At 48.7% G+C, this 14,868-nt stretch overlaps 1 protein-coding gene across 1 annotated transcript in view; it reads right to left on the reverse strand.

Annotated features, from left to right (window-relative positions):
- Nucleotides 1-14,639, reverse strand: part of LOC140732863 (glutathione hydrolase 5 proenzyme-like) — a 128,431-nt gene extending 113,792 nt beyond the window's left edge. Inside the window, exon 1 of the mRNA XM_073055493.1 lies at nt 14,306-14,639. Within this exon, the coding sequence (XP_072911594.1) occupies nt 14,306-14,490 (185 nt within the window). The 5' untranslated portion in view covers nt 14,491-14,639. The remainder of the gene's footprint in view (nt 1-14,305) is intronic.
- Between the last annotated feature and the right edge of the window lie 229 nt (nt 14,640-14,868).

A 14,868-nucleotide genomic window follows, 5' to 3' on the forward strand; every position in this document is an offset into this window, starting at 1 on the left:
GTCCAGTTTAAGAGGGAGCAGGGAAACCGATCGGCAGCAACGCACACTCTACTGGAGGTTAGCGTGGAACGAACAGTCACCAGCCTGTCATGAGGACAGATTCCCATTGTTATCGCAACCTCAGGAGGTCAGCTCAGTCTCAGCTGTTCAGTCAGTCATGGCTCCCATAGAAACATAGAAAACCTACAGCACAATACAGGCTCTTTGGCCCCTAGTCCTGTGCTGAACATGTACTTACTTTAGAAATTACCCAGGGTTACCCATAGTTCACTATTTTTCTGAGCTCCATGTACCTGTCCAGGAGTCTCTTGAAAGACCCTATCGTATCCACCTCCACCACCGTCACCAGCAGCCCATTCCACACACTCCCCGCTCTCTGTGTAAAAAAACTTACCCTGACATCTCCTCTGTACCTACTTCCCAGCACCTTAAACCTGTGCTCCCTCATGTTAGCCATTTCAGCCCTGGGAAAAAGCCTCTGACTATCCACACGATCAATGCCTCTCATCATCTTCTACACAGAGAAATTCAACTATGGCTTCTCAGTGACAGTACATTGGCCTCTCAGTGACAGTACATTGGTAGCATCACAACAACATCGTAACGTTGGTGACACAGTCATGCTGAGAGTCACAAAGTTAATTCCTGTGATGAGAGCGTCAACTTCCGATCTGATTTCTTTCGAGTTTTGAAGAATGAGGGGTGATCATACTCAAGCAATTGAATCCTTGAGAAGGTTTGTCAGGGGGACTGTGGAAAAGGTTCAATTAGTGGGAGAACCTGGTTGCAGAATTCCTGAATTGAAAATCATTTCAGACAAATAACAGTGATCCTGCGGTAACAATGCCTAATGACAGTATTCATTACAACTTCACAATGAGGGAGACTTAGCGACAATTCTTAAGGTAACGTTAAGGTGCCTGGCTCACTGCGGAAAGCAGGGGAAGAAATTGTAGTATTTCTGGCAGAGATATTGGCACTGTGTCAGGTGGGGCACCAGAATACGGAGGGGTGGCCAAGCCTGTGCCTTCATTTGGGAAGGGCTGCAAGGACAAACCAGGGAAGTACAGCATGCTTTTGTTCATGGGAGATGATAGGACAGAACTGTGAACTACAGCACAATACAGGCCCTTTGGACCGACATTAACCATTCATTGACACGCAGAGCAGACTAGCTCAACAATCGCCGCTGGATAATCCTATCCCAATCACGGGACAACCACCACGTCTCTGGCCTGTGGGAGGAAACCAGAGCACCCGGAGGAAACCCACGTGGTCGCAGCGAGAATGTACAAACTCCTTACAGGCAGCTGTGGGAATTGAATCCGTGTCGCCTGTACCACACAGTGTTGTGTCAACCTCTCCGCTTCTGCTACTGTGCCACCCCACGGTACCTACACGGAAATCAATCTAACCCTTCCTTATACACAGCCATCCATATTTCCACAATTCACGTGCCGATATAAGATTGCCCATAATGCCCTGACACGGTACTCTGTGCACCTACCACATCACATTGAAACACAGGAAACCTACAGCACAATACAGGCCCTTCAGCCCACAAAGCTGTGCCAAATACGTCCTTACTTTAGAAATTACCCAGGGTTACCCATAGCCCTCTATTTTTCTGAGCTCCATGGACCTGTCAGGAGTCTCTTGAAAGACCCTATCGTATCCACCTCCACCACCGTCACCAGCAGCCCATTCCACACACTCCCCGCTCTCTGTGTAAAAAAACTTACCCTGACATCTCCTCTGTACCTACTCCCCAGCACCTTAAAACTGTGCCCTCTCGTGTTAGTTATTTCAGCCCTGGGAAAAAGCCTCTGACTATCCACACGACCAATGCCTCTCATCATCTTATACATCTCTATCAGGTCACCTCTCATCCTCTGTCACTTCAAGGAGAAAAGGCCGAGTTCACTCAACCTATTCTCATAAGACATGCTCCCCAATCCAGGCAACATCCTTGTAAATCTCCTCTGCACCCTTTCTATGGTTTACACATCCTTCCTGTAGTGAGGTGACCAGAACTGAGCACAGTACTCCAAGTGGGGTCTGACCAGAGTCCTATTTTGCTGCAACGTTACCTCTCAGCTCTTAAATTCAATCCCATGGTTGATGAAGGCCAATAAACCCCTATCACCGTTAAATTATGCCCCCTGGAATTAGCCTTTTCTGCACTGGAAAAACGTCTCTGGCTACCCATGTCTCACATCTTTAACTACTTTTGCAGAGCAGACTGAGGGCAATGTGGTCAGTGCTCTCGACAGGGAGGCTCAGGCACGGCTGTCTGGAAAGTTCGATCACGTGCGATCCGGGGTGGACGAGCCAAAAGGGCACAAGGCTGACCGCTGGTCGGAGACTTCATGTGGCAGTGTTCTTCAGACTGGAGGCTTGTGATAGTTTGTGATCATCTCCGCTCACAATCTGAATCAGTGGCATTAACTTGCTTAGTAAGTCAGCAGGTGGTGCAGTTTGTCTAAGATTACAACAGGATTTACACCAATGGGGCGAAGGAATAGCAGATGGAATTTAACTCAGACAAGTGTGAGGTAGTGCATTGTGGTTAGTAAACCAGGCAATACTACATAGCAAACAGTACTAGAACAGAGAAACCCAAGGGTACAGATAAAGAGTTCCCAGAAAGTTGCAACACATTAGACAGGGTGGAGAAGAAGCATCAGAACACTTGCCTTTATCAGTCAGAACAATGAGTACAAGAACTCAAAACATCATGTTACAGCCATACGGGACGTCACTGACATTTCATTGGGAGTGTTGTACGGGATGTCGCTGAGATCTCATTGGGAGTGACGTACGAGACTTCGCTGAGATCTCATTGGGAGTGTCGTACGGGATATCACTGAGATCTCATTGGGAGTGTCGTACGGGACTTCGCTGAGATATCATTGGGAGTGTCGTACGGGATGTCGCTGAGATCTCATTGGGAGTGTCGTACGGGATATCACTGAGATCTCATTGGGAGTGTCGTACGGGATATCGCTGAGATCTCATTGGGAGTGTCATACAGGATTTCACTGAGATCTCATTGGGAGTGTCGTACGGGATATCGCTGAGATCTCATTAGGAGTATTGTACAGGACTTCACTGAGATCTCATTGGGAGTGTCGTACGAGACTTCACTGAGATCTCATTGGGAGTGTCGTACGGGATATCACTGAGATCTCATTGGGAGTGTCGTACGGGACTTCGCTGAGATATCATTGGGAGTGTCGTACGGGATGTCGCTGAGATCTCATTGGGAGTGTCGTACGGGATATCACTGAGATCTCATTGGGAGTGTCGTACGGGATATCGCTGAGATCTCATTGGGAGTGTCATACAGGATTTCACTGAGATCTCATTGGGAGTGTCGTACGGGATATCGCTGAGATCTCATTAGGAGTATTGTACAGGACTTCACTGAGATCTCATTGGGAGTGTCGTACGAGACTTCACTGAGATCTCATTGGGAGTGTCGTACGGGATGTCGCTGAGATCTCATTAGGAGTATTGTACAGGACTTCACTGAGATCTCATTGGGAGTGTCGTACGGGATGTCGCTGAGATCTCATTGGGAGTGTCGTACGAGACTTCGCTGAGATCTCATTGGGAGTGTCGTACCGGATATCACTGAGATCTCATTGGGAGTGTCGTACGAGACTTCGCTGAGATCTCATTGGGAGTGTCGTACAGGACTTCACTGAGATCTCATTGGGAGTGTCGTACGGGATATCACTGAGATCTCATTGGGAGTGTCGTACAGGACTTCACTGAGATCTCATTGGGAGTGTCGTACAGGATATCGCTGAGATCTCATTGGGAGTGTCATACGGGACGTCACTGAGATCTCATTGGGAGTGTCGTACGAGACTTCACTGAGATCTCATTGGGAGTGTTGTACGGGATATCACTGAGATCTCATTGGGAGTGTCATACAGGACTTCGCTGAGATCTCATTGGGAGTGTCGTACAGGATTTCACTGAGATCTCATTGGGAGTGTCGTACCGGATATCGCTGAGATCTCATTGGGAGTGTCGTACGGGATGTCGTTGAGATCTCATTGGGAGTGTCGTACAGGACTTCACTGAGATCTCATTGGGAGTGTCGTACAGGATTTCACTGAGATCTCATTGGGAGTGTCGTACCGGATATCGCTGAGATCTCATTGGGAGTGTCGTACGGGATGTCGCTGAGATCTCATTGGGAGTGTCGTACGGGATATCACTGAGATCTCATTGGGAGTGTTGTACGGGATATCACTGAGATCTCATTGGGAGTGTCATACAGGACTTCACTGAGATCTCATTGGGAGTGTCGTACAGGATTTCACTGAGATCTCATTGGGAGTGTCGTACCGGATATCGCTGAGATCTCATTGGGAGTGTCGTACGGGATGTCGCTGAGATCTCATTGGGAGTGTCGTACGGGATATCACTGAGATCTCATTGGGAGTGTCGTACGGGATATCACTGAGATATCATTGGGAGTGTTGTACCGGATATCGCTGAGATCTCATTGGGAGTTTCGTACAGGATTTCACTGAGATCTCATTGGGAGTGTCGTACCGGATATCGCTGAGATATCATTGGGAGTGTCGTACGGGATGTCGCTGAGATCTCATTGGGAGTGTTGTACCGGATATCGCTGAGATCTCATTGGGAGTGTTGTACCGGATATCACTGAGATCTCATTGGGAGTTTCGTACAGGATTTCACTGAGATCTCATTGGGAGTGTCGTACGGGATATCACTGAGATCTCATTGGGAGTGTCGTACGGGATATCACTGAGATCTCATTGGGAGTGTCGTACGAGACTTCACTGAGATCTCATTGGGAGTGTTGTACCGGATATCGCTGAGATCTCATTGGGAGTGTCGTACGGGATATCACTGAGATATCATTGGGAGTGTCGTACGGGATATCACTGAGATATCATTGGGAGTGACGTACGGGATATCACTGAGATCTCATTGGGAGTGACGTACGAGACTTCGCTGAGATCTCATTGGGAGTGTTGTACCGGATATCGCTGAGATCTCATTGGGAGTGTCGTACGGGATATCGCTGAGATCTCATTGGGAGTGTCGTACGGGATGTCGCTGAGATCTCATTGGGAGTGTCGTACCTGATATCGCTGAGATATCATTGGGAGTGTCGTACGGGATGTCGCTGAGATCTCATTGGGAGTGTTGTACCGGATATCGCTGAGATCTCATTGGGAGTTTCGTACAGGATTTCACTGAGATCTCATTGGGAGTGTCGTACGGGATATCGCTGAGATCTCATTGGGAGTGTCGTACGAGACTTCGCTGAGATCTCATTGGGAGTGTTGTACCGGATATCGCTGAGATCTCATTGGGAGTGTCGTACGGGATGTCGCTGAGATCTCATTGGGAGTGTCGTACGAGACTTCGCTGAGATATCATTGGGAGTGTCGTACGAGACTTCGCTGAGATCTCATTGGGAGTGTCGTACGAGACTTCGCTGAGATCTCATTGGGAGTGTCGTACGGGATGTCGCTGAGATCTCATTGGGAGTGTCGTACGAGACTTCGCTGAGATCTCATTGGGAGTGTCGTACGGGATGTCGCTGAGATCTCATTGGGAGTGTCGTACCGGATATCGCTGAGATCTCATTGGGAGTGTCGTACAGGATTTCACTGAGATCTCATTGGGAGTGTCGTACAGGACTTCACTGAGATCTCATTGGGAGTGTCGTACGAGACTTCGCTGAGATATCATTGGGAGTGTCGTACGGGACTTCGCTGAGATATCATTGGGAGTGTCGTACGAGACTTCGCTGAGATCTCATTGGGAGTGTCGTACGAGACTTCGCTGAGATCTCATTGGGAGTGTCGTACGAGACTTCGCTGAGATATCATTACGAGTATTGTACAGGACTTCACTGAGATCTCATTGGGAGTGTCGTACGGGATGTCGCTGAGATCTCATTGGGAGTGTCGTACGGGATATCACTGAGATCTCATTGGGAGTGTCGTACGGGATATCACTGAGATCTTATTGGGAGTGTCGTACGGGATATCACTGAGAACATTGGGAGTGTCATACAGGATTTCACTGAGATCTCATTGGGAGTGTCATACGGGATATCGCTGAGATCTCATTGGGAGTGTCGTACGGGATATCACTGAGAACATTGGGAGTGTCATACAGGATTTCACTGAGATCTCATTGGGAGTGTCATACGGGATATCGCTGAGATCTCATTGGGAGTGTCGTACGGGATATCGCTGAGATCTCATTGGGAGTGTCGTACGAGACTTCGCTGAGATCTCATTGGGAGTGTCATACGAGACTTCGCTGAGATATCATTGGGAGTGTCGTACGAGACTTCGCTGAGATCTCATTGGGAGTGTCGTACGGGATATCGCTGAGATATCATTGGGAGTGTCGTACGAGACTTCGCTGAGATATCATTGGGAGTGTCATACAGGATTTCACTGAGATCTCATTGGGAGTGTCGTACCGGATATCGCTGAGATATCATTACGAGTATTGTACAGGACTTCGCTGAGATCTCATTGGGAGTGTCGTACGAGACTTCGCTGAGATCTCATTGGGAGTGTCGTACGAGACTTCGCTGAGATCTCATTGGGAGTGTCGTACGAGACTTCGCTGAGATCTCATTGGGAGTGTCGTACGAGACTTCACTGAGATCTCATTGGGAGTGTCGTACGAGACTTCACTGAGATCTCATTGGGAGTGTCGTACGGGATGGCGCTGAGATATCATTACGAGTATTGTACAGGACTTCACTGAGATCTCATTGGGAGTGTCGTACGAGACTTCGCTGAGATCTCATTGGGAGTGTCGTACGAGACTTCGCTGAGATCTCATTGGGAGTGTTGTACGGGATATCACTGAGAACATTGGGAGTATTGCATTCATTCAGCTATAGGAAGGATGGTGTTAAGCTGGAAAGGTTAAAGAAAGATTCTGGATGCATGTGATTTTGCAGAACCACTCACCAATCCACAGCACACAGTGCCAGGTCAACGTCAGCTGCGCTCACCACACGCCCACTGCTTTGCAAGGATCTCCAAGCTGAAATTAACTTATGGGACTATAACATTGTCACCATCACTGTAATGTGGTTGACACAGGCAGTCCTGGCAGCTCCATACTCTGGGGTAGGGAATTCTCGGACAAGACGCAGTGCAAAGTGAGGAGCTGGCACTGCACTGTTAGTCAAGGTGTGCTTTTCTTCAGTAAGTGCTGAGCACTCCTGAAATGAGTCCGTACACTGTGTAATAGTGAACAGGATGTGCTTCATTAGAGCTAGCAAGTTATTCAGCACAGAAGCAAGCCCTTCAGTCACGTGGTACATGTTGACAAAGATGCACACCTGAGCCAGTCCCATTGCCAATGCTCGGCCAATTTCTCTCCAAACTTCCTGGTGAAGGGTCTCAGAACAAAACAGACTCTTTGTTCCTTTACATAGATGCTGCCTGCCTGCCCTGCTAAGTTCCTCCAGCGTTTGTGCATTTTACTCTGGATTTCCAGTATCTTGTGTTTATCAATATATCCAAATAACTTTTAAATGTTGTTAATGTACCGACCGGCCTTTACTACTTCTCTGACAACTCATTCCATGTGCTGACCTCCCTGTGGATGAATAAATTTGCCACTCATGTTCCTATCAGATCTTTCGCTTCTCACCTTAAACCTATGCCCTCTAGTTCCTGATTTCCCCATGCTTGGGAAAAGACCGCATTCTCTTCTGTGCCCCTCGTGGTCTGATACACTTCTGTGAGATGTTCCCCTAGTCTCCTATCTTCCAGAAGATAAAGTCAACCTCTCCCTATAACTCAGTCCTTGACAACATCCTCATAAACATTTTCTGCACTCTCTCCAGCACAATGGCATCTTTCCTATAAAGGAGTGACCAAAACCGAACACGATATTCCAAATGCAACAGCACTAACGTCTTGTAGAACTGCGACGTAACCTCCCAACTGCTATCTATACTCAGTGTCCTGACTGATGAGGGCCAGTGTGTCCTCACCACCCTCTCTACCTGTGCCACTTCTTTCAGGAACGATGTACTTGTTCTGCAAGATGCCTATCACTGTGAAAAGCTTCCCAAATGTGACACCTCACACTTATCTTCAGTTGCCATTCCACAGCCCACTTAACCAGCTGATCAAGATCCCTCTGTAGCTATTGTCTGTAATCTCCCTCCCATGACGTGTACGTTCACATTCAAATCGTTGATGAAGATCCAATACCGTGGGCTGGCTCCTGGGAAACCCCACTGGCCACAGGCTTCCAGTCCAAGAAACAACTTTCCACCATCACTCCCTGCTTTCTACCACCCAGCCAATTTGCCTGGATCTCACCTTCTCAGCAACCTGCCACAAAGGAGCAGAGGAGGTTCACCAGGTTGATTCCAGAGATGAGGGGGTCAGACAATGAGGAGCGATTGAGTCGCCTGGGACTGTACTGGTTGGAAATCAGAAGAATGAGAGAAGATCTTATAGAAACATATAAAATTATGAAAGGGATAGATAAGATAGAGGCAGGAAAGTTGTTTCCACTGGTAGGTGAAACTGGAACTAGGGGACATAGCCTCAAGATTTGGGAGGAGTAGATTTAGGATGGAGATAAGGAGAAACTGCTTTTCCCAGAAGGTGGTGAATGTGTGGAATTCTCTGCCCAATGAAGCAGTGGAGGCTGCCTCAGTAAATATACTTAAGACAAGGTTGGATAGATTTTTGCCTAGTTGGGGAATTGAGGGTTATGGGGAAAAGGCAGGTAGGTGGAGATGAGTCCATGGCCAGATCAGCCGTGATCTTATTGAATGGGGAAGCAGGCTCGACGGGCCAGATGGCCGACTCCTGCTCCTGTTTCTTGTGTTCTGATGTAACACAATACTACACAGTACAAGCTCTTCAGCCCACAATGTTTTGCCAACCTTTGAACTTATTCTAAGATCAATCTAACCCTTCTCTCCCACATAGCCTCCATTTTTCAATCATCCACATGCTTATCCGAGAGTTTCTTATATGCCCCAAATGTGTATGCCTCTGCCACCCCCCCGCAGAGCATTTCACGCACCCATCACTGTGTAAAAAAAACCTTTACCCCTGACATCCCCCTGTTAGTCACCTTAAAATTGTGCTCTTTCTAATAGCCATTTCCACCCTGGGGAAAGTCATCACTGGTGTCCACTCGATCTATGCCTCTGTCATCTTACACACCTCTATCGAGTCAGAACACTACCATGCAAGACCTTACTGAAGCAACACACACACACGCGCAATGCTGCGGGAACTCAGCAGGCTTCTGGGACTACTGCCAACTCTCTTCAAGGGATTCTGATCCCGAAAAAGCTTAAGTAGTCCCTACTGTGAAGTCTCTTGGAGGGGTGTCTACCCTGAAGAGGGTGATATCTTACGCTTGCTGAGTTCCTCCAGCACTGTGTGTGTGTTGCTCAGGATTCCCAGCATCTGCAGATTTTCTCGTGTCTAAGAACCTTATTGAAGTCCATATAGACCGCATCTACCACGCTCCCTCGTCGGCCTTCTTAGTTACCTCTTCAAAAACAGAACCGGTGCGGCTGAGCAGTGAGTCGAACCCTTTGTGTATGAGAGAGCATGCCAAGGGTTTGCACTTGCTGTGTAGTAATGAGCCGAGCGCAGGAGCAAGTGAAGGAGAGAGCGTGGGGATTGGCTGAGCAGGGAGTCTGTTTTCTGTTCTTCTCAGGAGTGGTTGATTTAAAAACTGGGCGGGACCAGCCTGCAACACATACTTTCAAGGTCGGCAGAGTGAAATGAATTAGTCAATTTATCAGCCAATATAAGCAAGGTTTGCTCTAGGGGAGCGGCCCTGTCGAGGGAGGTGCAAGTCTTTGGCGAGGAGGCTGAGGGAGGAGACAGTTGGAGAGGGTGAGAGGAGGTTAAGAGATGACAGGTAAACTGATTCAGTGTGATGCTTGCCTGATGTGGGAGGTCAGGGACACTGATGGTGCCTCCGGCTGCTACAACTGTGGTAAGTGTGTCCAGGTTCAGCTCCTGAAGGACCGTGTTGGGGCACTGGAGAGGCAACTGGATGACCTCAGGTTCATCTGGGAAAACGAGTTTTCTGGACAGGACCTACAGTGAGATAGTTACTCTGACGATATTGAAAGAGAGAAGGGGGGTGACCATGAGGAAGGGATGGATGTTTGGAGTACAGGAGACCCCGGGGGATGTGGTTCCTGAAAACAGGTTCACCCTCTTAAAAGCTGTCGGGACAGAAGACACCACAGGTCTGAGAGGTGGACAGGTCTGCGAGTCAAAAATTGGCACTGAGGCAAAGCCAAGGAGACAGATGACAGGCAGAGCCGTGGCAGTAGGGGACTCCATAGTGAGAGGTACAGAAAGGGGTTTCTGCGGCAACAGGCAGGATTTAAGGATGGTATATTGCCTCCCTGGTGCCAGGATCCAGAATGTCACGGACCGATTGCAGGGAATCCTCAAGGGTGAAGGGGAACAGCTGGAAGTGGTAGTGCATGTCGGCACAAATGACGTTGGGAAGAAGAGGAAGGACATTCTGCAGCGTGACTGCAGAAACCCGGAAGAAGGCTGAAAAGCAGGACCTCCAGGGTGGTTACCTCCGGTTTGCTTCCAGTTCCTCGTGCTGGTGAGGGCAGGAACAGGGAGATATGGGATCTCAATGTGTGGCTGAGGAGCTGGTGCGGCAAGCAGGGTTTTAGATTCTTAGACCACTGGGATCTGTTTTGGGGTAAGGATGAATTGTACAAAGGAGACGGGTTGCACCTTAACAGGCGGGGGACCAGCATTCTGGCAGGTGGGTTTGCCACTGTTACATGGGTGTGTTTAAACTAATAAGTGGGGGGGGGGGGGGGGTGAGGAGATGAACTGGAAATATAAGGATGGAGTTAAAGGGAAAGAGAGAGTAAGAAAAGTTAAGATAGACAACAGAATTTAAAGGGCAGAAAGCTCAGGAAGGGATTGGAGAGTATGGCCAAGTGCAATAGGAATCAGTGTGAGAAGAGAGGGGAGTAACGAATTAAAAGTATTATATATGAATGCACGAAGTATAAGAAATAAAGTGGATGAGCTTGAGGCTCAGTTGGAAATTGGCAAGTATGATGTTATAGGAATAACAGAGACATGGCTACAAGAGGATCAGGGCTGGGAAATGAATATTCAAGGATATACGTCCTATCGAAAGGACAGACAGGTGGGCAGAGGGGGTGGGGTGGCTCTGCTGGTGAGGAATGAAATTCAGTCCCTTGCGAGGGGTGACATAAAATCAGGAGATGTAGAGTCAGTATGGATAGAACTGAGAAATTGTAAGGGCAAAAAGACCCTAATGGGAGTTATCTACAGGCCCCCAAATAGTAGCCTGGATACAGGGTGCAAGTTGAATCGAGCTAAAATTAGCATGTCGCAAAGGTAATGGGGGATTTCAACATGCAGGTAGACTGGGAGAATCAGAATGGTACTGGACTCCAAGGAAGGGAGTTTGTGGAGTGCCTCCGAGATGGATTTTTAGAGCAGCTTGTACTAGACCCTACCAGGGAGAAGGCAATTCTAGATCTAGTGTTGTGTAATGAACCGGATTTGATAAGGGAGCTCAAGGTTAAGGAGCCATTAGGAGGTAGTGACCATAATATGAAGTTTTAATCTACAGTTTGAGAAGGAGAAGGGAAAATCGGATGTGTCAGTATTACAGTTGAAGGAAGGGGACTATGGAGCCATGAGGGAGGAGCTGGCCAAAGTTGACTGGAAGGATACCCTCACAGGAATGACAGTGGAACAATAATGGCAGGTATTTCTGGGAATAATACAGAAGGTGCAGGATCAGTTCATTCCAAAGAGGAAGAAAGATTCTAAGGGGAGTAGGGGGCGACCGTGGCTGACAAGGGAAGTCAAGGACAGTATAAAAATAAAAGAGAAGTATAACATAGCAGAGATGAGCGGGAAGCCAGAGGATTGGGAAACTTTTAAAGAGCAACAGAAGATAACTGAAAAGGCAATACAGGGAGAAAAGATGAGGTACAAAGGTAAGCTAGCCAAGAATATAAAGGAGTCTAGTAAAAACTGCTTTAGGTATGTGAAGAGGAAAAAATTAGTTAAGACCAAAGTTGGGCCCTTGAAGACAGAAACGGGTGAATTTATTATGGGGAACAAGGAAATGGCAGATGAGTTGAACAGGTGCTTTGGATCTGTCTTCACTAGGGAAGACACAAACAATCTCCCAGATGTAATAGTGGCCAGGGTAATGGAAGAACTGAAGGAAATTCACATCAGGCAGTAAATGATGTTGGGTAGACTGATGGGACTGAAGGCTGATAAATCCCCAGGGCCTGATGGTCTGCATCCCAGGGTACTTAAGGAGGTGGCTCTAGAAATCGTGGACACATTGGTAATCATTTTCCAGTGTTCTATAGATTCAGGATCAGTTCCTGTGGACTGGAGGGTAGCCAACGTTATCCCGCCTTTTAAGAAAGGAGTGAGAGAGGAAACAGAGAATTATAGACCAGTTAGCCTGACATCAGTGGTGGGGAGAATGCTGGAGTTAATTATAAAAGATGAAATAGCAGCACATTTGGATAGCAGTAACAGGATCGGTCTGAGTCAGCATGGATTTACGAAGGGAAAATCATGCTTGACTAATCTTCTGGAGTTTTTTGAGGATGTAACTATGAAAATGGACAAGGGAGAGCCAGTGGATGTAGTGTACCTGGGCTTTCAGAAAGCCTTTGATAAGGTCCCACATAGGAGATTAGTGGGCAAAATTAGGGCACATGGTATTGGGGGTTGGGTACTGACATGGATTGAAAATTGGCTGGCTGACAGGAAACAAAGAGTAGGGATTAACAGGTCCTTTTCAGAATGGCAGGCAGTGACTAGTGGGGTACTGCAAGGTTCGGTGCTGGGACCACAGCTATTTACTATATACATTAATGATTTAGATGAAGGGATTAAAAGTAACATTAGCAAATTTGCAGATGACACAAAGCTGGGTGGCAGTGTGAAATGTGAGGAGAATGTTAGGAGAATGCAGGGTGACTTGGACAGGTTGGGTGAGTGGGCAGATGCAGTTTAATGTGGATAAGTGTGAGGTTATCCACTTTGGTGGCAAGAACAGGAAGGCAGATTACTATCTGAATGGTGTCAAGTTAGGAAAAGGGGAAGTACAACGAGATCTAGGTGTTCTTGTTCGTCAGTCACTGAAAGTAAGCATGCAGGTACAGCAGGCAGTGAAGAAAGCTAATGGCATGTAGGCATTCATAACAAGGGGAGTTGAGTATAGGAGCAAAGAGGTCCCTCTGCAGTTGTACAGGGCCCTGGTGAGACCCCACCTGGAGTATTGTGTGCAGTTTTGGTCTCCAAATTTGAGGAAGGCCATTCTTGCTATTGAGGGAGTGCAGCGTAGGTTCATGAGGTTAATTCCCCGGATAGCGGGACTGTCATATGTTGAAAGATTGGAGCGACTGGGCTTATATACACTGGAATTTAGAAAGATGAGAGGGGATCTGATTGAAACATATGATTATTAAGGGATTGGGCACACTGGAGGCAGGAAACATGTTCCCGATGTTGGGGGAGTCCAGAACTAGAGGCCACAGTTTAAGAATCAGGGTTAGCCCATTTAGAACGGAGTTCAGGAAAAACTTTTTCACCCAGAGAGTTGTGGATCTATGGAATGCTCTGTCTCAGAAGGCAGTGGAGGCCAATTCTCTGGATGCTTTCAAGAAAGAGTTAGATAGAGTTCTTAAAGGTAGCGGAGTCAAGGGATATGGGGAGAGGGCAGGAACGGGGTACTGATTGTGGATGATCAGCCATGATCACATTGAATGGCGGTGCTGGCTCGAAGGGCCAAATGGCCTACCCCCGCACCTATTGTCTATTGACTAGTTGTGGGAATTGGTTAAGGTTGCCCGGAGGTTTAGGTGGGAGTTGGGGGGTCCGTTGAGGATCGGTCGGTGGTCCATATGGGTCGGGGGGACTGTGTGTCGGTGGAGGGAGGGGAGCGGACTGTATGGAACCGCTCAGCTCTAGACCCTGTGTATGTTGTGAACGGCTCCGGAACACTATATCTGTGTACGGAGAGCGTGGGAGCTGTGGCTGGACCGAGTCCGGAGTCCTGCCCCTGCCCCTGCCCCTGCCCCTGGGCGCCCGGTATCTTGCAGGCTTCTACTAAGCGAAGCACGGGAATGTGCCGTCAATTAATGCGGAGACCCTGGGTGCAGTTGTGTCTCCGTGCCCAGGATCACACGGTGCGTGGTTCCCATATCCCGGGGCCCGGTCCGCCCTGCTCTTACCTGCCGACCTGCGAGCACATTCGGGAGTCGGCGGCCACGGCAGCCTGCGAGTAGGGGGCGTGCGGCGAGCAGCACCGTCTCCGACCCAGGTACGCCAGCACGCCGATGGTCACCAGCAGCCCCAGCAGCAGCAGCGCCAGCAGCAGCCAGCAGCAACCCTTCCACCGCTTCATGTCTGTCCGCATGCCGACGGGCCGAGCCACAAGCTCTCCCCACAGCCTCTGCCCTCGCTCCCGCTCCGGCTCCGGCTCCGGCTCCGGCTCCGCACCTTCCCGCAGCCCGTCTGCTTCTGCACCCTCGGCTCCCGGGCGCAATGCTCCCGTCTCCTGCTCCTTCCTCCCCTCCTGCAGTCCGCTAATAACCTTCGTCCGTTTGTGGGCGGGGTATTCCCCCTCCCATTTCCTGGATCCATCTCGGCAAGTCTGAAGTTGCACAAGAATTAGTGCTTTACAGTAGATTGCAATGTGCCGTTCCGGGGGAGATGGGGACCCTCCAGCCAACCTCCCTCCTCCTCCTCCCCCTACACCTTCATCCGCTCAGCACTAACGCTCCCAGCTGCAGAA

This window comes from Hemitrygon akajei, chromosome 9 (assembly GCF_048418815.1).
Source record: "Hemitrygon akajei chromosome 9, sHemAka1.3, whole genome shotgun sequence".
In the NCBI taxonomy this organism is placed as follows: Eukaryota; Metazoa; Chordata; class Chondrichthyes; order Myliobatiformes; family Dasyatidae; genus Hemitrygon; species Hemitrygon akajei.